At 41.7% G+C, this 25461-nt stretch overlaps 1 protein-coding gene across 3 annotated transcripts in view; it reads left to right on the forward strand.

The window, feature by feature from the left end:
• The window catches only part of CACNB2 (calcium voltage-gated channel auxiliary subunit beta 2), a 384628-nt gene that overhangs the window by 339304 nt on the left and 19863 nt on the right, over positions 1 to 25461 (forward strand). For all 3 annotated transcript variants that reach the window (XM_006119502.4, XM_075922478.1, XM_006119505.4), the window contains 2 exons: positions 429 to 487; positions 5232 to 5341. In XM_006119502.4, coding sequence (XP_006119564.2) covers positions 429 to 487; positions 5232 to 5341 — 169 coding nt within the window. The remainder of the gene's footprint in view (positions 1 to 428; positions 488 to 5231; positions 5342 to 25461) is intronic.

The following is a 25461-nucleotide window of genomic DNA, read 5'->3' on the forward strand; positions in this document are numbered from 1 at the left end:
TGCCCCAGGGCCCAGCAATTAAAAAAAGGGTCTAAAGCTTCTGGCTGCTGTCGCTGCTACTGCAGCAGCAGTGGCGGCCATTGCCCCATGCCCTTTACATCACTGCTAGAGCGCCAGGCGGCATTCTCCGGGCAACACTGAGGCCTATGGGAGGTGCAGCGCTTTTCTGGCAGAGCTGAGGGCTGCCTAGCTCCAGTCCCAACCCCAGCCCCAGCCTTTCTGTCCAAGGCACCACTCCTTCAGGGGCACAGAGCAGGATGCCTCACCTTGACCAGATGCCCAGCGAGGCTGTTGGCTTCGCTGCCACTAGTTCTCACAAGTTTTTAATCATCCGTAAAACACCAATTAACCAAATTTTCTAAGTCGTTAACACCATATAGTTTTTATTTCACATGCAGAGTTTTAATTTGTTGCTTACTTGCTTTTAGGTGACCGATATGATGCAAAAAGCATTATTTGATTTTTTAAAACACAGATTTGAAGGGCGGTAAGTAGTATGGAATATCTCTTTACTTGAAGGTAGCTCTTATTTTGAAATTGTTGTGTCCTTCATAAATAACTTTTTAACCAGGATGCCAATGGAAAAGAATTTTTTGCCTAGGGTGCAATTAATAGTAGAGTACCTCCTATATGCAATAAATTGTGGAAGGGAATGAAAGCTTCATGAGCAGAGAACATTGCTGCTGTATGGGGATGGGAAATGTCCAAGAAACACACATGCATATTATTGCAAATAAGGCAACTATGCCTGTTTTGTGGCCAGAGGTGGCATCTGAAATCCAAATGGCTAACCAAAAACCCTGTGTCTCCATCCCCTGCCTTCTCCTGCCCGGGCCCCAAAAACCTACATGGGTCACTTCACTGCAGCACACAGGAGACACACGAGAACACCTGCTCCCTCCCCCAAAGCAGACCAAGTAGGCATCCCAATCACCTTCTCCCTCCCTTCCAGACTTCCCATCCATACCCCAACCATGTCCCTGCATTCACCTCCTGCCCCCTCTGTCCAAACCCTACACCTCCATCCCCAACCCACTCCTGCACCCTGCCTCCTGCCCAGACCCCCGTGCCCTCACCCCGAGCTTACTCCTGCATGCTCCTGCCTACCCAGACCCTGCACCTCCATCCCCAAAACACTTCTGCATCCTCCCTCTCACCCGTCCTCAACCTGCTCTGCATTCTTCTTCCCACTCAGACCCTGCACCCTACCTCCCACCCAGATTCTGAACCTCATCCCAAGCCTGCTCCTGCATCCTTCCTTCCGCCCAGACCCTGTGTCTCCATCCCCTGCCTTCTCATGCCCGGGTCCCAAAAACGTATTCCCAGGCTGCTCCCAGCACCATTTTCTACACACTGAATCCATCATTTTTGGCCCCAGCCCAGAGTCTCAATATGCCCCACAATATCTACTAGCCTTGGGCCCCCAGAAGAGTTAATCAGGCCCTGGGGGTAATAACTGAGCTTCTATGCCTCCACTCCCTTCCCCCCACCTCCTTCCCTCCACTCCCATTGGACTGGAACTTGAGGGATGTGTCTTTTTTCCCTGCTTCTCGGGTGGGACTCACATCTGTGAGGATTTGTGTTGTTTTGCTTCTTCCTTATGTGTGGCCTTGACTGCTTTTTCTGAGGGTTACTGGCCCCCGACCCAAGAAAGGTTCCCCACCCCAATCTAGACCATCCTTGACAGATGTTTGTCTAACCTGCACTTAAAAATCTGTACAGATGGAGAGTCCACAACCTCCGTAGCCACTTTATTCTAGTTTTTAACCACCCTGATGGTTAGGATTTTTTTCTTGATTTCCAAACTAAATCTTCACTGCTCCTTTTAAGCCCATTGCTTTTTGTCCTATCATCAGGAATTAAAGAGAATATTTTTTCTCTCTCCTCCTTGTAACAACCTCTTAGGTATTGGAAAGTTGTTATCATGTCCCCTTTCAGTCTTCTCTTTTCCAGACTAAACAAATCCAATTCTTTCAACATCCCCCATAGCTCATGTTTTCTAGACCTTTAATCATTTTTCTTGCTCTTCTCTGGACCTTCGCCAGTTTGTCCACATCTTTCCTGAAATGTGGCACCCAGAACTGGACATAATACTCCAGTTGCAGCCTAATCAGCATAGAGTAGAGTGGAACAATTGGTTCTTGTGTCTTGCTTACAACACTTCTGCTAATACATCCCAGAATGATGTTTCCTTTTTGCAACAGTATCACACTGTTGACACATATTTAACTTGTATAAGTCTATGACTCCTAGATCCCTTTCTGCAGTACCTTCCTTGTTCCTTCCTAAGTGGAAGAACTATGCAATGAAAAATTCAGTAGTTAAATGTTTACATGTGGGGTGTGTGGCTCCCCAGGAACTGGTGCATAGGGAGCTGGCTTTTAAGCTGGCTCCCTGTAAGCACCAGCTTCCTTGAAGGCAGAGGCAGAGGCAGAAGCATTGGAGGGTGGGGAGAGGCTCTGTGGGAACCAGTACGTGTGGAGAGTCAGCTTAAAAACTGGTTCCCTGCATAGACCAGCTCCCACCTGCCCCATCCCACTGCTGCCTCTGATACAGTGTTCCTGGGAAGCCTGCTTTTAAGGTGGATCCCAGTAAGCACTGGCTTCCGCTGGCCCCCCCTCCCCTCCCTTCCCCCTGCTCTGCTGTCTCTGGTACAGAGGCAGCAGTGGGAGGGCAGGCCCTATGTTTATCTGTGAAGGTAAACCAATGAGCTCAGTACACTATCACATGTGTACAATATCACATCCCTAGTCCATATTGAATTTCATCCTATTTACCTCACACCATTTCTCCAATTTTGTCCTGATCATTTTGAACTATAATTCTATCCTCCAAAGTACTTACAACCCTTCCCAACTTGGTATCATCCACGAACTTCATAAGTGTACTCGCTGTGATGTTATCTGAATCACTGATTAAAAATATTGTACAGACCAAGTGATTCTATGATTCTCTGTAGTATGTAGGAAGGAAATTGACAAACATGTAAAGTGGAAAACTTGTTTTGCTAGATATAAAATCTAACTTTTAGCAAATGGACATAACAAACTTAGTAATGCAAATTAGCTTTAAGGTTTTTTTCCCCATAACTTCATGGAATAATCTGTACAATGTTATGCCAAGAATCATGGCATTTGGCTTTGCTTTTAGTTGGTGACCAGACCACGGACATATTTTTTAAAATGTCTCTACTTTGTACTGTGAAAATAACTCTGTTTTCATGTATAAACTCTGGCTTGTTGCATTTGATAGTTGAGGATTTTACACAGATATGTACACACATTGAGCACAATGAAAATGAATAGAAGTATTTGGATAGATTTTAACTGAACCACTTATGACTTATCCTCTATGGGAATATTTCTCATAGTTCTTAGTAAATCCCTTTTTTTTCCCCTCTTAAATGGCAAATAAAATTATAAATGGGGTAGTTATGAAATGGGGTCAGCTTGATTTAAATCTCATCTTTGGAAGAATGTGACCCCTGTTTAGTCCAGAAAATTTGAAGGTGGAATCAAGCCAAAGAATGTAGGTTGGCCGTAGAAACCGGAAGAAGCTGATCTGTTTTCACAGGAAAAAGAAAATACAAAAGGCTATGTAGAAGGTCACTGAGACCAACTGAAAGTACAGGTTGAACCTCTTTAGTCCGGCACCCTCAGGATCTGACCCGTGCCAAACCAGAGAATTTGCCAAACCACAGGAGATCAATAATGTACTGAGTAGGCTTCTTTATTTTTATTTTGCCCAGGAGAATAAATGGAAAATGCTTGCAATACTGCTTAGTAAATATATGACTGGACTGATATACCTGTATAAGCTTAGGCCTTAGGCTTATCAGCTTTCTTCATAACAAAGTGTTTGTGTTGTAATGCACTTGTACAATATTGGCACAGGGAAATAAGAAGATAAAGCATAAAAAGCATGCTTAAACTTAGCAGTATTACCAATACCTCCACTGCTTGTTGGGCTCTTAGAAGACATTTATGGGAAAATTAGAGCTAAATAACAGCACACAACACTGAGGCTATGTCTACACTACAATGTTTGCCAGAAGAGGCAATGCAAATGAAGTGCAGATTAGCATTTTCTCATGCTTCATTTGCAAAATTTCTTCTGATCTGTTTTTGGGCAAGGGGTTATTCACAAAAACAAGCAGTGTGGATGCTTCCTTTTTGTGCAAAAAAGCCCTTTTGGTAAGATCGTTATACCTCCTTTTTTGAGGCATAAGGATCTTGTGCAAAAGGGGGGGAGGGTTGTGGAAAAAGGAAATATCCACACTGCTTGTTTTTGTGCAAAAACCCCTTGCGCAAAAACAGATCAGAAGAAGTTATGCAAATGAAGTGTGAGAAAATGCCAATCTTCGCTTCATTTGCATTGCCTCTTCCAGCAAACATTATAGTGTAGACGTAGCCTTATTGTCCCAAAGATGAGTCTGCCAGGCACTAAGGGCATAGCTTTCATTGGCTTGTCTCCTCATACTTTAATTTCTTTGCTGTCAGAGCTCAAATATTTGAAATTGATCATTATTGTAGAATGGGTTGTGACAATGAAATGTAAACCTTGCTCCCTGTTACAAACTTGTACAAGGAAACTGAATCATTTGATTAAAAACAATTATAGCCTTGGGCTATAGCATGCAATAGTCTGGGTTCTAAGACTTCTAATCATTTTGAAATTCTATAGGTATTTCTATTTATTTTACACATGAGTATCTATATTCTAAACAGAGATTAGGGAAAATTTTGTTTTCTCTGAGGCAGATTATATATTGTCATGGAGATATCTATAGGAGGTAGTTTGAGGGGCCACAAAACTCTGCAAAGATGATCTTCCTATAATTCTTTCTGGTCATCTCATCTGTGGCTGTTGAGAGAGCCTGACATATAAATCCTGGACTCAAAGGGAAAGACAACCATATATTCCACAGAACTCTGGTTCCCACTCACTTTGCACTGTGGCTGCTGTAGACAGTAGCCATGCTGCTGCTAGGTGTGCATTCATAGTATGCGGACAAAGAAAGGGGTGCAGATGCTGCACTTGCTTGAGTACTGCTTGAAGCAGAATTTATTAAGGCCTAGATAGCCTCTCGTTTAGCCCCTTTTTACAAAGAGGACAGTGCCACAAATAGGGACTCCTCTGTTCCTCTCTACCTTTTAATATTAAGTGCCTGACTTTTAGCCTCACTTTCCTGCATGATGAGTAACAAACAGGGTTGTTGGTTTTTTTTACAGTATATCAATCACACGGGTCACAGCAGACATCTCGCTTGCCAAACGCTCCGTATTAAACAATCCTAGTAAGCATGCGATAATAGAACGGTCCAACACAAGATCAAGCTTAGGTAAGTAGCATATGTAGCAATAATGACCAGATTGGCACTACAGTACAGTACTCCCGGTTCATGTCTATAACAAAAAACATGTACTATTTCTGCTGTGAAAGGAGCACTGTTCAGTCATTCCAGTCATGCTGCCAACAAATCACAGAGACTAGAAATGTGAACTCACTTCTGAAAGCACTGCCTGAGAAAATACTTATAGGTACTGGTATTGGGCTACCATTCTTCTATTGGGATTAATGTTAGTTTTGGTACAGGCCTCACTGTGATTAAGAACTGCCCATAAGGCAAATAAAACATGGATATCCCTTTGGATAAGTAAAGATGCAGTTTCACGATTACTATTGGGCTCCTCAAAGTTCATAAAAAATCTGATCTTTGCTGAGATACCTGATATATATATATTGATATTTCTGAAGTTTTTTATTTCAGTATTGAATTATCTTCAAAGTATCTCCTTTGACTTTAACTTCACCAATCTACGCTCGAAGTTATGGCTAATCTTCAAAGTTATGGGTGTATATAAAAACTGAAAAAAGCTATAATTCATATTCAGCTAGATTCTCAGCATGTCAATTGGTGTATCCCCGTTGACTTTAACTTCACCAGTCGACACTAGCTTGGGATTTGGTCCATTGCACTTCTGTATGGAGTCAAGCTAAAATGGAAAATCAGCCTTAAGTCTGACTTTTCTGATTTTGTTTGTGTTACAACTTTATATTTACAATAAATCCAGTTTATTATATTTATTTTATGAAAATCGTAATTCAGGAGTGGTTGTTTTTCTAAAAAAATATCTGTTAGGAATTATTTGGGGAAGTTCTGTGTTATAGAGGAGGGCAGACTAAATGATCATGATGGTCCTGCTGTCTTTGGAATCTGTGCACAGACAATAGAAAATGTCTCAGGGGATAGTCATGTTAGTCTTTAACTTAAAAAACAAACTTAAAAAGCAAGAATGGTAGCACCTTAAAGACTAACAAAAATGTATAAATAGTATCATGAGCTTTCGTGGGCACAACCCACTTCTTCAGATGAAAAATGTCAATAGAAAATGCATTAGACGTAGGACTAGACTGGCTTTCAAAACCATTTTGGTATTTTTTGTTGAATATATTGTAATAGCCAGTTTTGTAAAGAAAGAGTCTGAGTCAATATGTATTTTATTGGATATCTTAATATTGATAGTTGTGTAGAAGTTGGGATTTTCAGAATGTATTCCTTGCTTGAAAATTTGCTCTTGAAAACCCATCCTTCGAGATCTTGGATGGCAAGCAGAGCTGGATGTATAGTAAGCAAACTTATTCACACAACATTGTGATGATTTCTAAATAAATTTGTTTTGACTGGTCACATACCTTTTTTATTTGCTTTGTGCAAAGTTTTGCTCATGTGAACATTCTTGAGAGTGAATTTCAGGCCTGTTGCCAAAATTGCGTTTGCCATTTAATGAAAAGATGAAGTTAATTTGTTTGCAGGTGAAGTGAAAGAGATTATAAAGATTAGATCATCTGATCAAGGAACATACACACAGAATCATGGTGATCAGCTAAATAACTTGAATATCAAAGAATGACTATGTAATACTTGAAAAATAATCCTAGTAGTCAAAAGGGTATCAAGTTGAATAGGCTAAAATGGGTAAAAACATGTAAAACATCCATCAAAGAATTTCACAACTGAAAATTTGTAAAAACTTTAATTTATTTGTTAAGAGGGAAAAGGCTAAATTTATTGAATAAATAGTTCATGATGAATTGTTCACCCAGTTCTAATAACAGACGTCAGCATATAGCACCTCACCATCTCTTCTTTCTACTTACTGTTCTACTTACACAATCTCAGTTGTAGCAGCACAAATGGTGTGTGTGTAGGGATGTTAAAATTCATGTAATTAAGTAACTTTCAGTGGTTACATGTGAGTCAGCAGTCGGCTCCTGCCTGCCCCTTCCCGTGCTGCTGCCTCTGTTTCACAGCCATCACTCATTGTCACTTTCAGTCCTCATTCTCAAAGGAAACCCCTGAAAGGTGAGAGCTGGAGCTTAGACTCATAGGGTATGTCTACACTACCCCCCTAGTTCGAACTAGGGGAGTAATGTATGCATACCGAACTTGCTAATAAAGCCCGGGATTTGAATTTCCTGGGCTTCATTAGCATAAAGCCGGCGCCGCCATTTTTAAAAGCCGGCTACTGCGAACCCCGTCGCGCGGCTACACGCGGCACGGACTAGATAGTTCGGATTAGGCTTCCTAATCCGAACTATCTGTACACCTCGTTCCACGAGGCGTACAGATAGTTCGGATTAGGAAGCCTAATCCGAACTATCTAGTCCGTGCCGCGTGTAGCCGCGCGGCACAGGGTTCGCACTAGCCGGCTTTTAAAAATGGCGGCGCCGGCTTTATGCTAATGAAACCTGGGAAATTCAAATCCCGGGCTTCATTAGCAAGTTCGGTATGCATACATTACCCCCCTAGTTCGAACTAGGGGGGTAGTGTAGACATACCCATAGACAGGATGAATCATGGACTCAATAAAGATTCTGAATTTATGGCTCACTACTACAAAATATAACACACTTATCTGGTTTTGTCCTATGACTGTAGAGGTTTTAACTGCCCACTTCACTTGGAATGATCTTTTACAAAGTGTTAACTTCTTATGCTAAACCAGTAGCTGTCAACTTTCCTGACAATTGCACCCCTTTCAGGAGTCCGATATTTCTTGCATATTCATCTCACTTAAAAATTCCCCAAATTTCATCTCACTTAAAAAATATTTGCTTTCATAATCAGACCTAAAAATACAAAAGTGTCACCCCACTCTATTACTAACTAATAGCTTGCTTTCTTATTTTACCAAGTACTTATAACATTTTACCATGTAATTATAATATAATTGATAAATGATTAAAGATCTAGGAAAACCTGACCTGTGTGGGAAGACTGAAAGAATTGGACTTGTTTAGTTTAGAGAAGAGAAGAATGAGAAGGGACCTGATAGAAGTTTTCAAGTCTCTAAAAGGGTGTTACAAGGAGGAGAGAGGAAAAATTGTTCTCCTTGGCCTTTGATGATAGGGGCTTAAATTGCAGCAAGGGACACTTAGGTTGAACATTTGAAAAAAATTCCTTCCAGGGTGGTTAAACACTGGAATACATTGCCTAAGGAGGTTGTGGAATCTTCATCACTGGAGATATTTAAGAGCAGGTTGGATAGACATATATCAGGGATGATCTAGATGGTGGTTGGGGCACCACCATGAGGGTAGGGGCCTGGACTTGATGACCCCTCGAGGTCCCTTACAGTTCTAGTATTCTATGACTGTGTGATTCTATAAATAAATTGGAATATAAATATTGTACATACATTTCAGTGTATAGTATGTAGAGCAGTATAACAAGTCATTATCTATATGAAATTTTAGTTTGTGCTCACTTTACTAGTGATTTTATGTAATCTATTGTAAAATTAGGCAAATATTTGATCAAGTTGATGCACCCACTGGAAGACCTCTGCATACCACCAGGGATACACATAACCCTGGCTGAGGTTATTCAGCACCCAAACTCGAAATAAGATATGTAATTTGCACTACATAAAATGCGTATTTTATTTTGTTTCTCTTTCAAAATAGCTTATTTTGAAATTTGGCGCATCTACGCAGTGCCAAATTTTGAAATAATGCACTATTTCAAGATATCCCTTAACTCTCACGGAATGAGGGTTACATGGAAGCTAAAATAATGCACTTGTTATTTCAAAGAATATTTTGAAATAACAAGCAGCTTGTTAAGACGCGGGGTAACTATTTCAGGATATTTCCGGTATCCTGAAATAGCCGTGCAGGATAGACATACCCCAGCTGTCGAAACAATCTTATCTGTCTTGCATTTCACTGTGACACTCTGAGTACCTTTCTCAGACTTGAAACAGAGGTCTGTGTAAGCTTGAATCCTTGCCTCTTTCACCAACAGAAGTTGGTCTAATAAAAGATATTACCTCACCCACTTTATTACTCAGTTAGTCACATTGTTTTTTCCTTCCTCAAAACATCAATCTTACAATAAAGCATGGATGTTTCTTAAAAGAAAAGAAAAAATGAATGAAGAGGGGGAAAGCAGCTATACTTGCAATTTGAATAAAAATCTGTTTCCACTGGGGAAATAAATTAGCCTTTTGTAAGAATGATTTTCACCAGATCATAGATTATAGGACTGCACAGCAGTTAACTGTATAAGCCCTGGTCTACACTAGGGGTGTGTCTAGACTACATGCCTCCTTCGACGGAGGCATGTAGATTAGCCAGATCGGAAGAGGGAAATGAAGCCGCGATTAAAATAATCGCGGCTTCATTTAAATTTAAATGGCTGCCCCGATCTGCCGATCAGCTGTTTGTCGGCAGATCGGGGCAGTCTGGACGCGATGCGCCGACAAAGAAGCCTTTCTTCATCGGCACAGGTAAACCTGGTTTCACGAGGCTTACCTGTGCCGATGAAGAAAGGCTTCTTTGTCGGCGCGTCGCGTCCAGACTGCCCCGATCTGCCGACAAACAGCTGATCGGCAGATCGGGGCAGCCATTTAAATTTAAATGAAGCCGCGATTATTTTAATTATTTTAATCGCGGCCTCATTTCCCTCTTCCGATCTGGCTAATCTACATGCCTCCGTCGAAGGAGGCATGTAGTCTAGACACACCCTAGGGAGTTATTTTGAAATAACGAGCAGAGCGTCCACACTAGCAGGCCCGTTATTTTTAATTAAGGGGCTGGTTATTTCAAAATAATAACGCCTGCTTTCCTCGCGGAATAATGTTTATTTCAAAATAGTGGGAGTGTGAATGCTCCACTGCTACTATTTCGAAATAACTACTCCCCAGAGTCATTCAAAGGAATTACTCCCCAGTGCTTCCTGGGGCTGTAAGTGGAGGTAGCACGTCCACAGAAAGGGAGTCTGCATTAGACTAATTTTGAGGCTTCCCTGTAGTGGGAACCTGCTATTTGAAAATAGCTATTTTAGGGAGTTATTATTTCAAAATAAGTTTTTTCTAAATAATTTCCTAGTGTAGCCATGCCCTAATAGAAGTATGCTAGCCTTGCTATGAGACCAACAGTAGATGTGACATGGTAAGCAGAATTACTTTCAAGGAAGCATACATTAAAATAGTTAGCAGGACAACCAAAAAAATCCCAACAACCTTACAAATAAAACACCTGAGTTAAAGAACTACATTTGAAGAAACATGAAGATGTTTATTTTAGACCTAATATTCTTCAGTCTTAATTGGAAACTGCTTGAGTAAGGAGTATGTAAAAATATAGATTTGAGGATTCGACTTCCCGGAAATCAAAGTGACATCTAAAAATCACTGTTTCTGAGTATTTTAATGCAAAACAAATCTATCCAAGAATGTTAGCAAAATAGTTACTAGCAGCAACTTGTATACAAAATGATTCAAAGGGAAAAAATAATTTTTACTCAGCTCTTCTATGAAAGCTTGCTTTTGTATGTTAAAACAGCTGCATACAGAAGGGAAATATTTCTCAGTAATGTCTATATCTTTATGTAAAATGTCAATAACTAGAGTCACATTTATATTAAAATGAAAGGGCAGTTTGTTTGCTAATTGCTTGACATGCCTTAAAGTAAGTTTGTTTCTGAGAAGATACTCTTCATCCAAAGGACATAAAGTACATGGTAAAAACTCACGAATCTGAAATTCAATCCAAAATTTGCATATTCATGGCAATTAAAGTTTCTACATATGTTGTATGGTATTTGCAGAAGCTGATGAATTAGCGCTTTTTTCTTTTTTTTTCTGCATTTCTTTGTTAGTATTAAGCATCCAAAACTTTTTTCTTGGTTGTTCCTGTGTGTGTGACATTTCTAGCTGCTCTTGTTATCTCATGCTGTATGCTTTGTACACAAACCTGATTGTCTTGGCTTTTTCCATTCTTTGCTTCATTAATGCCCTCCCTTTCCAGATGTTTTGGGTATGTATATAAGCTTGCAAATTATGTTTCCTGTTGTTTATGTCTTCTATGACTTAATTATATCTCACAGAACCACTGTCTGTTTCCATATAACTGGTTTTATAATGATATTATATTTTTTCTTGGGGGATGTGATTCACTTTATTTTAAAATGTTAAAAAATAAAGTTGAGGGTGACAAGCGAACTATAAGGGTTAGATTTTCAAATGTAGGTTTCTAAATTGTATGCACAAGCACTGCATACACAAAGCAAACTAGAGAATATTCATGTAAAAATACAGTTCTGAATATGATTAATTGATCTCACAGTCAGATGACTATGAACTTATTTATCTTATTTAGAACAGCCTGTCTGGGGTTATATGCACACAAGTTGTATATATACTTTAAGTGCATAACTTTGAAAATTTGACCCTAAAATGTATAGAATTTCTTGGTATTTTTTAGTATTCTGTTGATTGCATTCTAAAGAATGAAACATAAATGTTTATAGAAGCATAAAATGACACTGTTATGGGTAGTCGATCTGCAATTCAGCTATCATTTTAATATATATGCAAAGCTAATAGATTTGTTTGAATAGTGATAATCAATACATTCTTTGCAATTATGCTATTGGAAGAAGATAATGTTACTGTGATATCGAATGTGTTTAATATCTGTATATGGCTTCTGTTCCAAAATAAATCCTTCACTACTCTTAAAATAATTTAAACCAAAATGAAAAAGGAGTATTGGGTGTCCAATAGCCTCACAGAGTACCTTGCCCTAGCCATTGAATACATGTAGTAGGCTCTGGGAAATAGGATTTATGGCTTGTCTTCACTAGAAACATTACAGTAACACAGATGCAGCTGTGACACTGTAGTGCTTCAGCATAGATGGCCTAACCTGAGGTGGGCAATAAAAAGGCACTGGTTCACCAGGGTTAGCCCCTGGCAGATGGCCACAATGATATTTACCTGTGTCTCCGCAGGTATGGGTGATTGCAACTCCCATTGGCTGCAGATCACCGTTCCCGGCCAGTGGGAGCTGCGGAAAATGGCGCAGACTGAGACACTGCTTCCCACAGCTCCCATTGACCGGGAACGGGGATCTGCACCCAACGGGAGCTGCAATCTCCTGTAACTGGATACAGCCTGCAAGCTTGTACTTGCCCTTCCCTGCCTGACCTACACCAATGTGAAGGATTTGCCTATTGCCAAGAAGCAGTAGCTAGATTGATTGGGGGGGGGGGGGAGAGGAATGGTCGATATAGTGCTGTCCAGAGCGGGATTTAGGACAGCTTAACTGTATCACTCGGTAGCGTGGATTTTTCACATCCCTGAGTAGCGTGATTAAGATGACCTCATTTTCTAGTGAAGCACATGTCTTAATCAGAAAATAAATTTTGATTTCAAGTCATTGTAGTTCTCTTATAGTTCAGAGAAAAAATGGGTTTAAAAGTTAGGAAATTACCTTGATCACCTTTAGATTAATACTTTTTTGAAAACTGCTGGCCCAGACCTAAGTAGCAGCCAACAAACTCGCAGTATGTCTCAGATTTTGAGGGGGCTTTCCCACTCTAGGGGCTGCCATGAGCCTGAAGCAAGTTCTTATCTATACCATTTTCCCGAGGAGCCAATCTGCAGCCATCAGTTGCTGTGGTATAGCACTGCTCTGGGGAGGGGAAATACCATAGAAATGCCTGAGGCCTGAGATCTCTAATTTTCCAGCCCCTCACTCAACATCAATGCTTTCTAATGTTCTCTTTAAGATGCACCAAGAACAGCTGAGGCTCAGGATCTATGCTTAACTATTACTTGTGTGCGCACATTAAGGTTGTGCATTCAGTCCTAACATACCCATGTTCTTACTTTTGAGATTTGAGATTGAGAATTCTTCAGATTCAATGCTGCATTAACATTCATATTTTTTACTATAATCTCATGGAGGTTTTTTCAACAAAAGGGGTGGAAGTAGGATGAGGATAGGGTGACTATCCATCCCATTTTTAACAGGATAGCTCCATATTTAAGCCCTCTTACAGCTGTTCCAACTTTTTTTTTTTTTTTTTTTTTTTTGAAAACACAGGCAAATTGTCACATATTTCCAGCTCCAGCGCGCCCCTTCTGGTCAGTTGCCATCAACGCAGCCGCAGCAGCCTCCTGTTTGTGACTGGCAGGTGAATGCGGCAGGCGGTGGCCAGCAGGTGGCGCTTTCAGGCAGGGTGCAGAAGCAGGTAGGGGAAGCAGCCTGCATGTGATAGAGGGGTAAGGGTGAGCCGGTGAGTGAGTGGTGTGTGTCACCGCTCCCCATGGGCACCCTAAAGCAGGGTTTCTGAAGGGTGGGGTCTGCCAGTCCTTTCAGGCTGTGGGACTAAAGCCATGATCCCCAGCCCCTGCTGCGGAGCTTGAAATCTTGGTCCCCAGTGCCCCCTCCCACACTGAATTCCCAGCACCCAAAGGCTGAAGCCCTGATCCGTGGGGTCCCCCGAATGTCCAGTACCACAGAGTCTGAAGCCCTGATCCTCAGCATGCCTTCCCCTCCCCTCAGGTAGCAGCCCCAATCCCCAGCATACCTCTTCCCCCTGGGTAGCAGCCCTGATCCCCCACACTCTCCTCTCCCAAAGGTTGAAGCCACAAGCCTTGGCAACCACTGCAGGGCTGAAAGCAGGAGCTGAGGGGCTGAAGTCCTGACCTGCACTCAGCCAAATCTGAAGCCTGGAGTGGCAGGTCTGTGAATGCTGGATCCCCAATGCTCCCGATGAAGCAGAGGCCCCTAAGCCCATGCGCTGAGATGGGGGAGAGGGGCTCTGGGTTTGCCCCCTGTAAACTTCAGTGGAAGTGCAGGGCAGTGCCAGGGACCAACCCAACACTCTCCCCACTCTTGCCAGTTTGGAGGCAGGAAGCTGAAGCCAGACAGGACAGGGCAGCTGCGCCTCTGACTGGTGCCATGGGGCATGGCACAGGCAGCAGTGCTGTTCCTTCCTTTCCTGCCATTGCTGCTGGTGCAGGGGGTTGAAGCTGCCCCTTAAGTCTCTTTTTTTCACACTGCCAGTAAGAGCCACAGGGGGAAGGACCAACTCCATGGCTGGAAGAGCCCTAAGGGAACAGGGGGACCACAAAGCCTTCATGGCACACAGCCTCCAGATACCCCTTTTCTGAACCCTGAGGTACCCTCCTGTCTGCACCCAGCTCCCCCCAGCTGCACACAGCTCCTAGCTACCTCCTCCCTTAAGGTAGGGGCACACCCTGGCCACATACACACACACAGGCCCTAAATATCCCTCCACCTGCACCCAAGCTACCCCTTGGCCACATACAGCCCCTTGTTACTCCTCCCTGCCCCTTTGGCTACCCCTTGAGCACACACAGTTCCTCCCTCTGATGGGATAAACACAAACATTATCAAGTTTTCTTCTCTGCCATGTGAAACTTCTGATATGCAGCATGGCTTTTTATATCAAGTGATTGAGATGCCTTCTCTTAGGGAAAAGCTTGTTGGGCTTTGTAGAGACAATGCCAGTAGCAGTTCTGATGGGGCTAAATGTGCTGGAGCTAAACATGTCATGTCCGGAGTAATTGTCCCAATGATGGTTGTGGTCCTGGAGATGGCTGGCATGTATGGCGAAAACCGCAAGTCAAACTAGGAGAAGAAATCTTTGGTTTTGGTTGTGGTGCTCAGATCATTCATAAAACGGCTGCTCCCCTCCAGCCTGCTTGCCTCCCCAGCTAATGGCTCCTGGAGGAGGGAGGTATCCAACTCCCCCAGCAGGTCAGCAATCCCGCCCACTCCCCAACCTCTCTGGGGGCAGACCCAGGACTTAGAGCCCACCCCCGGCCTCTATTCTCCTGGGAGGGTTGCACTGTCCAGCCCTGGGTGGGTGCCAGGAGGAATCTCAGCAGTGGGGCTGGTGGCCGGCAGGGCTCCCCCTCTGCCCATCCAGCACTGCAGTGGAGGGCTGGGGGTAGGGATTTGGAGTAGGGGGGGGCACTTACCTGGTGCAATGACCAGCAAGATGGTGGGCCCTGGTCCCATCTGGCCACTGTCTTGCTGGTGCATTTGTCCCCAGTGGTCACTCTGCAGTACAGTTCTTCTCCTGTCAGCCCCCTCCCTTTCCATGTTATGGAAAACAATAGAAGTCTAGGCACATCTCATTTCCTGACACAACCAAACACTGACCTTGCTTTAAGTTAGGAGGAGAGAAAGCTGCATACCAAATTTGGTGGTACTAGCTCTTACCATTTAGGAGGAGTTCTTGGACAAATGGAGTCACGGATAGAAAGACAGTCAGACAGATACACATTTCTAAAATATAGAGACAGTTAATAATGCAGTGTGTCTTTTAATGGGGACTCAGTCAATTTAATCCTATTTTGAACATTTATACTGCATAGTTCTGATTGATTGCTGTTGAACTCATTTCAACCAGAGCAATTTACCAGGTGTCCCTTTGGTAAATATGGTCAGCCTAGGTGAGGATAAATGTCCTCAGGTCAGTAAGTTACAGACACTAGGCAGCAGCATGTCACCAGACTTTCTGTTAGTACTAGAGCTCAAGTGCATGTTCTCGTAACAATCTTTTCTCTTCCATACATTTTTATTTTAAACATTAATAATTTTTAAACAACAAATCTAAGTTTCTTCAGTTAAGTTATATATCTTTAGGTCACAATGAGATCTACGTAGTAGGTTACATCTGAAATAAATCACTTCAAAGTTTTTATAACTATGAATATTAAAATTGGGCTAATTGGAAAATACATACATAACTATAACAGCACATGCATGTACAATACACCTTTCTAAGTGCACACACTGGTAGTGGTTACATTAGACAGCAGTTTAACTTTTTTAGATCCAGATTCTGCTACCCTTGCTCATGGGGAATAGTACCTCACTCAGTGAACAGTTCCATTGAAATCAAAGGGGCTATTTGTGGAATAAAGCATAGCAGCAGGTGAGTAAGGATATCACCATCTGGCCTGTAATGAATAATTTATAGAAACTTCCTCACTTTCTTTACTACTTCTATAACATGCTTGATCACTGTGTTGAAACAATGTTTGCATTTAACCACTTAAATACTGTAATGATATGGTACAGGTAGATTCAAGGTCATGACTACTTTCAGTAAACAAGCAGCTACTTATATAGGTACCTAAATATGGATGTGTGAGCCTAATTTTAGGTGTCCATATTTCCATATTAATCCACTGTTTCCAGAATTTGCTAAACTAGGCTATTAACATTAACTTGGGCTCAAACTGGGAAGTGTCACAAAAAGTGTGTTTTTTTTTTTATTTTATTTTAAAAAACAAACGGGAAGAAGGTAGATTTGTTCCTGTTCTTCTTACCATTACTAAATGAATATTGACAGGTGGCTAATATATATTGTTCACTGAACCTTTCATATCTGCTGTTATACCAGATATGAGAGCTGAGTTTCTATGGCAGAAATTATTGCATTATAAACAGGATTTGATTCTGTATTTGCTTCTTATGCAGAACATCCTGTCAGTTTTTAAGCTTACAGATATTTCAGTTATATATGACAGTTTAAAAAGACATTTTAATAAAACAATCTTAGTCAAATTTACTATCTTTCAAAGTTGTTTGCTGTGTAGTCATATATGTTTTGAACAAAAGTCAAATTGTCATTCCTTTGTTTTTGCCTGTAAAGGCCACTGCTCTTCTCAATAAATGCCATCATTTTGGTACAACAACTTTTTTTTAAGCTACACACTAGTTAGGCCTAGTTTGATTGTGATCTTTCCCAATAGATTGCTAGTTTTTAATGTTTTTCATTCAACAGAAACCAATAGCCTTGATTCTCTCTTTTGTACTGTTGTAAATCAAAACATAGCTTGTTTGAAGTTAGTACAGCTTAACTGTGTGAAAGCAGAATCAGGCTTGCAGTATCTGCTCTCTTTCTGAGACAATTTAAAAAATATTATTGCAAATTACTCGTATAGGTGTTACTGATCATTCCAGCACAACATTTATGCCTTCACATAAGTTAAAAGTCTGTTCAGACTATTTTACTATTGTTTGGCTATATAAATAGCATTAATGAGATCAGTGATTGTTGGTTTTTCTTCCAGAAAAATAGTGTTAATTTGTTTGTGTAGCTAAGTAAGTAATGACAGTAACTTAGTTCTGGTCTACACTAGGGAGTTTTATTCAAAATAATTCCCCTTATTTCGAAATAACAGAGCAAGGAACCAATGCTAGAGAGCCCCTTACATTCACTCATCCACCTCACAGGTCTCTAGGCAAAAAGTTTGAGACTTTGGTTGAGGGCCTGCCGGACCTCTCCTCCGCACCAGTGCCACCCGAGTTCACTTCTTCCATCACCATTTGTACCCCTTCTACAACCAGTGGGCAGCAATTATCACAGACAACTGGGTCTTGGAAATCATCAAATGCAATTATTCCATTCCCCTGACCTTAGTCCCCCCCCCCCCCAACCTTCCCACCTTCCCCCTCCTTCTTCCGGGACGCCTCTCACAAAACACTGCTCCATCACAAGGTCCAATACCTTCTCAACATAGGAACTACGGAAAGGGTTCCCACGGAATATCAAGGAAGAGGTTTTTACTCAAATTACTTCTTGACGGAAAAAAGAACAGGGGGTTGGAGACCCATCCTTGACCTCTGTCAACTAAACACCTCCGCAAACACAATTTCAAGATGATCACACTCGCTACAATTATTTCACCGACAACATAACTACCATGTTCTTTATCAATCCCTCTGTGCAGAGTTGATCCACCTTTGGAACTGGTGTATCCACCACAATATTACCATCATCGCTTCCTTCCTATCTGGGACCAAGAATACTATGGTTGATTCCCTCAGCCACCAGTTTGCAATGGAACATGAGTGAGAGTTACACATGACCTATTCTAACGATGTGGTTGACCGTACATAGATCTCTTTGCAATGAGCCAGAATACCAGGTGCCCCCAATATTGATCAAAAGCAGGCTTAGGCCCCAGATCCCTAGGGCACACTTTGCTTATTCCATGGAATATTCACCTGCTCTATTCATTTCCTCCTATTCCGCTCATCCCCAGAGCCCTCTGGAAGATACAATTAGACAAGGCCAAAATAATCCTCATAGTCCCAGCATGGCTCAGACCTGGTTTCCCTATCTCTATCAAATTTTTCTTTGAACTCCCTACGCACTTCCAAACCTTCCAGACCTCCTATCCCAGAGCGGAGGCACTTTTCTCCATCCCCAATGGCAAACATTACACCTAACCACCTGGCACCTATCTGGTTCTCTGGGATGGAGCAGATGTGCTCACAGCATGCTGCTTCATAGCAGATGTCAAGCTACATACAATACTTACCTTTATAAATGGAAATACTTAACCACGTGGGTTACGTCTAGACTGGCATGATTTTCTGCAAATGCTTTTAACAGAAAAGCTTTTCCGTTAAAATCATTTGCGGAAAAGAGTGTCTAGATTGGTAGGGATGCTTTTGCGCAAAAGCATCCGTGGCCAATGTAGGCGCGCTTTTGCGCAAAAAAGCCCCAATCACCATTTTCACGATCGGGGCTTTTTTGCGCAAAACAAATATGAGCTGTCTATACTGGCCCTTTTGCGCAAAAGCTTTTGCGCAAAAGGGCTTTTGCCCGAACGGGAGCAGCATAGTATTTCCGCAAGAAGCACTGATTTCTTACATGAGATCGTCAGTGTTCTTGCGGAAATTCAAGCGGCCAGTCTAGACACAGCCATGGTGTCTGGGTAATGGTATCCAACCATATACTGCTCACTCCGCTCGATCCTGGATTATATCATGTTCCTGACACAAGATCTGTCGCTTTCATCACTCACAGTACACCTGGTGGCAGTTATGGCCTTTCACCCCCCAATAGACGGCTTCTTCACATCTGTGCACCATTTTCCCAAGAGACTCTGGAAAGGGCTACAAAACCTTCCCCCGCCACACAGGCCTACACCATCCACATGGGACCTGGAACTGGTCCTTCACACACTCACAAGATTGCCCTTTGAGCTAATGGCCAAATTACCACTTGCCCTTCTGACACTGAAAACAGTATTTTAACAGCAATCATATCCATAAATCATATGATTTTTCACAAACACAAAATCATCCTCTGACCACCTTCCCTCCTTCCTACCCAAAGTCTGCTCAGATTTCCACATCAATGAGCCTATAGTCCTTCCTACCTTCTGTCCAGAACTGCTTGCCTCCCAGGAGGAGGCCATACTACATACACTGGACGTTAGAAGAGCCATTGCATTCTATATAAACAGAACACAATTCTTCTGCAAATCACGGATGCTGTTCGTTTCATAGGCTGAACGTTCTAAGGGAATGCCACTCTCCTCCTAATGTATATTCAAACTGATAACATCCTATATCATACAATGTTACTTTCTCTAGGCCAAACCTCTCCCTGTGCCTCCCAAGGCACACTCCACTCAGCCAATGGAGACATCAACTGCCTTTCTGAAAGGAGTCCCTCTCCAAAAAATATGCCATGCCACTACCTGGTCCTCTGACCATATGTTAATGAGACACTGTGCAATTCCCACACAGGGTGACATGGGTACCTCAGTAGCAAATGTGGTTCTCTCATCTACTCATAGCACATAGACGAAGGCTACCTACCAATTGAGTGGATACTGCTGTATAGTCACCAACAATGGAGCACTCATGGGGACATCACTCAAAGAAGAAGGAAGTTACTCACCTCGTGCAGTAATGATGGTTCTTTGAGATGTGTGCCTCTGTGGATGCTCCACTATCCATTCTCCTCCCCTCTTCTTTGACTTGTCAATTCAAGTTAGAGGAAGTTCACAAAGAAGCTGAGGGGAGTCAGGCCGCACATGAAAACTCCAAAGGTGCAAACGGCATGTGCCACTGTCACACATGCACGGCCCGACTAGATACTGCTAAAAAAGTCTCCAATCTGCAGTGCTGTATGAGCCCAGCACCAATAGTGGAGCACCTATCGGGACACACATCTCAAAGAACCATTGTTACTGCACGAGGTGAATAACTTCCTTTTATCCTGTTCTCAAAGTCATATGGCCTTCATTTATTAGGCCTTTTCTGAGTGCTTATAATTTTTTTCTTTTTGAACAGTGTCCCTTTTCATATTTCAAAAGTTAATGAAATCTGATTCTCTTGGAATCTTCAAAAATATATATCCCATGAAAAGTCTAATATATTGTCAAATGTCAATAGTAATAATAATTATTATTGTTTATTATTATTCTTTCTGAACATGCTGCTTGATGCCAAACAGTATTTTTTTGGGGGAGGGGGGGAGCGGAAATTAGCATATGACTCTTTAGTTAGTGTGAAGGTTTCAAATCAGGCTGATTTTGTCTCTTACATGGTATTTTTTCACTTGTTCAACAGTCCATAGGCTGTATTATATTTGATCTTATTTATTCCACAATTTTGTTGTTTTATCCCTTTTCTGATGTTGCTGGTGAACATATAGCCATGAACAAATGAATTCCACGCACCAGCAAAACTATACTACTCATGTAGATTGGATTCAGCAGTTACCTGGTGCTGTTTTGAATCATGAGCTGTATTAGTTATCACTGAAATGCTATGCATATGTTCCACACATTTGATGGAGGATTCCATTTTTCCACCCCACTATCTGAGTAATGCTCTCAAACAAAGCTCTTTCACTGCAGCATTGCAAAAACAAGACCACAAATTTTATTTTGATTAATTTGTCGAGTCACTAGAGAAGTGCAGGATTGTTCCTCAGTGATCATAATGCCTTTGCTTACTCCAAGGCAGATTGTTGTATTAGACTCTATATTTCACTTGAAGTCCACTTGTAAGATTCAGACTTGCTCAGGCTGCTCAGATATGCACACCAAATGCTTATTCACTGCAAGGTGCAGAATGTTGGTGTAGGTGTAACTGTTCTGGGACTAATGAAGAGACTGTACATTCTGCCTAAATGGTCAAAACTGATGGAGGGTATGTCTACACTAGGAAATTATTTCAAAATAACTTATTTTGAAATAACTCTTGAAATAACTGTTTCAAAATAAGCTTATTCTCCAAGGAAAGCAGGAGTTATTATTTTGAAATAACCATTTTGAAATAATGGGCTTGGTAGTGTGGGCACTCTGGTTGTTACTTCAAAATAAGGAGAGTTATTTCAAAATAACTCCCTAGTGTAGACCAAGGCTGAGAGACTTGTGATGTCAGTTCTTGGAGTTGATATGCCCCATGTGTGGAGAAAGTGTTTGAGGGCTTCCATCTTAGAAATTTGTTCCCCGTTTGGGGCATATCTACACTAGGAAATTATTTTGAAATACCTTATTTATTATAGCCTTTCCTCGAAATGACCTGAGGGATTTGGGCTTATTTAGTCTACCGAAGAGAAGAATGAGGGATGATTTGATAGCAGCCTTCAGCTTCCGGAGGGGAAGTTCCAGAGAGGATGGAGAGAGGCTGTTCTCAGTGGTGACAGATGGCAGAACAAGGAGCAATGGTCTCAAGTTACAGTGTGCAAGGTCTAGGTTAGATATTAGGGGACACTCTTTCACTAGGAGGGTGGTGAGGTACTGGAATGGATTACCTAGGGAGGTGGTGGAATCTTCATCCCTAGAGGTTTTTAAGTCCTGGCTTGACAAAGCCCTGGCTGGGGTGATTTAGTTAGGATTGGTCCTTTCGGCAGGGGGCTGAACTCAATGACCTCCTGAGGCCTCTTTGAGTCCTATGATTCTATGAAATAACTTCCAAAATAACTATTTTAAACAGTATGTCCACACTACAAGAAAGCCTTGAAATTAGTCTGAGGCAGGCTCTGTTAATGTGGATGCGCTACCTTGACTTAGATCCCTGGGAAGCACTGAAGAGTAATTACTTTGAATGACTCTGGGGAGTAGTTATTTTGAAATAGCAGCAGTGGTGCATCCACACTACCGCATTATTCTTCTTGGAAAGCAGGGATTATTATTTTGAAATAACGGGCGTGGTAGTGTGGACACTCCGCTTGTTATTTCAAAATAAGGGGAGTTATTTTGAATTAGCTCCCTAGAGTAGACCAGGGCTAGTAGTCTTCTACAGCCAGTATGTGTCAAGCGTCAGGGGAAAAATGAGGCCTATTTATTTGTTTAGCATTTGATTGACAACTTTAGTTTTTGTCTTGCATGGTTTATTTATGTCCATGAGTGTTGCAATAGCTGGTCTCTACGTTCATCGTGGTGACAGTCATGATAGCTCGAGCTTTATTTATATGCCCCATTAGGAGTGGCTAATACAATTTATGACAGTTCCTTTTTATAAGCTTGCTGCCATGGTTCCTCAGTAAATCAGAGGAGACATTTCAGTAATACTTGATTTTCATGTAAGGGAAAATTATTGACCTATAATTCTGCTTTTTAAAAAAAAAATCTGCTCTGATGCTATGTTCCCTTTTGAACCTCAGATCTCTAACCTAAGATGTATGGGAGCACTGTATCCTGGTTGCTAATGGCAGTAGTGAGCAGTTCCTAAGAACAAGCCATCTCTCCCTTTTGGCAGTCATACACCACATTTTGGGCTTATCAGCTGTACTTGGAGCCTTTGGTCAAAACACTGAGAGAAAATGAGTGAGCATCCTGTTGGAAGCAGAATTACCGGTCAGTTATTTACAAGAATCCTTCAGAGAAGGAGTATTGCAACATGGTAGTTTTCCCTTTTTGAGAGAGAATAAAGTTGAATCAATGAGTAACAATAAAACCATGGTCAACCAAGAAGAGAGGACTTTTATTTAAATAATGTTTGGGAAAGACACACCATTACAATCTCAGATGCAACACAAATAACCGAAAAATGAAAACAAAGGGAAAAGTTTCAAATAAAAATGGCCAATTTATATACACTTTCTGTAAGGAAAAAATGAGTCTGGGGAGTTTGGATTCTCCTGCTTTGGAAAACTGTTCTGCAGCATGCAAATCAATTCTAGCTTCACTCCTAAAAGCAAAAGTAAAGCATTCTAACTTTGTGCATGTACAGCATGTGGCTTATGTGGTTGCCTTATAGAAATCTAAAGGAAACATTTCTGAGACAGGCATTGGAGCTGGCCTGTCTCTGATCAAATATACTTTCACATGGCCAAACAGGTGATAGCAATTAAAACTGCAATCCAGCTAAGTTTTAATCATGGCTCTTTGACATAGCAGCATTAGTGAATAACTAACAAAACAAAAAGTTCGATAGACTTCCCAAGCCTTTAGACTGCTGCAGGTAAGGCCCATCCCTGTCTCTGCCCCCAGACCTTGTAATATGTAATATGTCCCTCCCTGGGACGGACATGCAAAACGTATTGGCAGGATAATATGATCATTAAGGTAGAACTCTGTCCCCATATTCGATTGGAATCCTTGATGAGTTTGAAGCATCACCATTTCCATGTCAAACTTGGGATAAGGAGGATCACTCAATAGAACCTTAGGCTTATTCATTCTGAGCTGAAGTCACTGCCATCAGGAAAATCAAATTCTGTGTAAGAAACATACAGTCATGCAGTACTTAATTTGTAATGAAAGAGGTGCCAGGGCTCAAACAATGTTTTGACTTGCATAACAGATGTGGCAAGTCCAAAGGTGCTAGAGCTATAAACTGCTAAACCTACGGGTTCTGGGACTCTGCTGTGGCAAGCTGTGGCACAAATAAATCACTGAACTCATAAGTAATGAGTGTAGTTTTCAGGACCAGCATTAAGGTCTCATGATACCAGGAGGGATTTCCAAAGTCCCCTTGATAACCTGTGGTTAGGCAGGCAAGAAAAGCATTTTACTTTTCTAGTTCATGAAGGGCTAAAATAACTGGCAGGTTAACGTGAATGAAGTAAACAACAAATGGTCTGGTAGCACTTTATAGACTAAGAAAACATCTACATGTTTTCTTAGTCTATAAAGTGCTACCAGACCATTTGTTGTTTTTTTCTGTAACAGGCTAACTCAGCTATCCCCTGAAGCTCCTGAATGAAATAAATTGTCAAATTAGATTGTCAGGCACAGAAAGCAGCCAGAGAGTTTTTGTTTAAGAATTTAAAAAGCCCTTTTTGCATTATTCTGCAAACCTCTTCTACTTGGCAATAGAAGGCCTTGGGATACGTGGCTTTTGAGAAGTCAGGAGGATGCAAGCCACCTGCTCGTTAACACCATACTTACAGATCTTTGCCAGGAGCCGTGCTATCAGAGCAGAAGCTCCTGGGCTGGGGTGAAACATGGTGCTTGGACTCTGTGTCTGAGACCACACATTCAGTAAAGATCATTGCATCTCTTTCTCCTATGCTTTGCAAGGACTGTGGCTGCCAGAAATAGTGATGGAAAGACATACTGGAGTCTCTTCTGTTCATGAACAATGTCTCATTCGTTCTGAATGCTTACAGCAAAAAGCTTCTGAAGGATGACAGAGATGTACCTCTGATGTTCCCAACCTGAGGAACATCCCAGTTCCCCACTCTCTGATCCAGAGGCTGCTCATACAAGTCCACCTCAGGTTAACTGTCTCTATCAGCAGTCGTGTTCACCTTTCCATATAGATACATGGCAATCAGTAATGGCAGAGTCCATGTGCAGGGCTTCCTGGTGCCTCCCTGTTTGTTAATTTAAAACATTATGACCTGATGGTTCCAGTTCAAATGAATAATTTGGGGGGGGAATTAAATCCTTATGATTTGGATAGACGTGTTGGAAATCTATTTTTAAATAAAGGTGGTTCCCTCATAACACCAGGCCATGAGGCTTAAAAGTAATCTTCCTTTCAGATGTGATGTGAGAGTCTGTGCTTCGCTTGATTTCATTGGAATCTTGGGTCAAGTCAGCATTTACATTTTTGCTTGTATACCAGTGGGTGTTAGTGATATTTTTTTTAAAAGATTTCTATAGTGGCAATACCCTAGTGTAGCGATAGCTATGCCAGCAAAAAGTATTTTGTTAGTAGGGCTTATTTTGTTTGGGGAATGTGTATAAGCTATTCTGGCCAAAAACACTTCATTGCTGGTTTAAGCTGCATCGGAGGGTTTGCTGGTATAGCTCTACTTGCAAGCCTTTTCCTAGCCTAGGGTTCAGGGTCTACTGCAGCATTGGGCAACCAAGAAGAATGAGTGGACCGCATGGGTGGCCCTCCTTCACCTCAATGGGT

Source organism: Pelodiscus sinensis, chromosome 2 (assembly GCF_049634645.1).
Source record: "Pelodiscus sinensis isolate JC-2024 chromosome 2, ASM4963464v1, whole genome shotgun sequence".
NCBI lineage: Eukaryota > Metazoa > Chordata > Testudines > Trionychidae > Pelodiscus > Pelodiscus sinensis.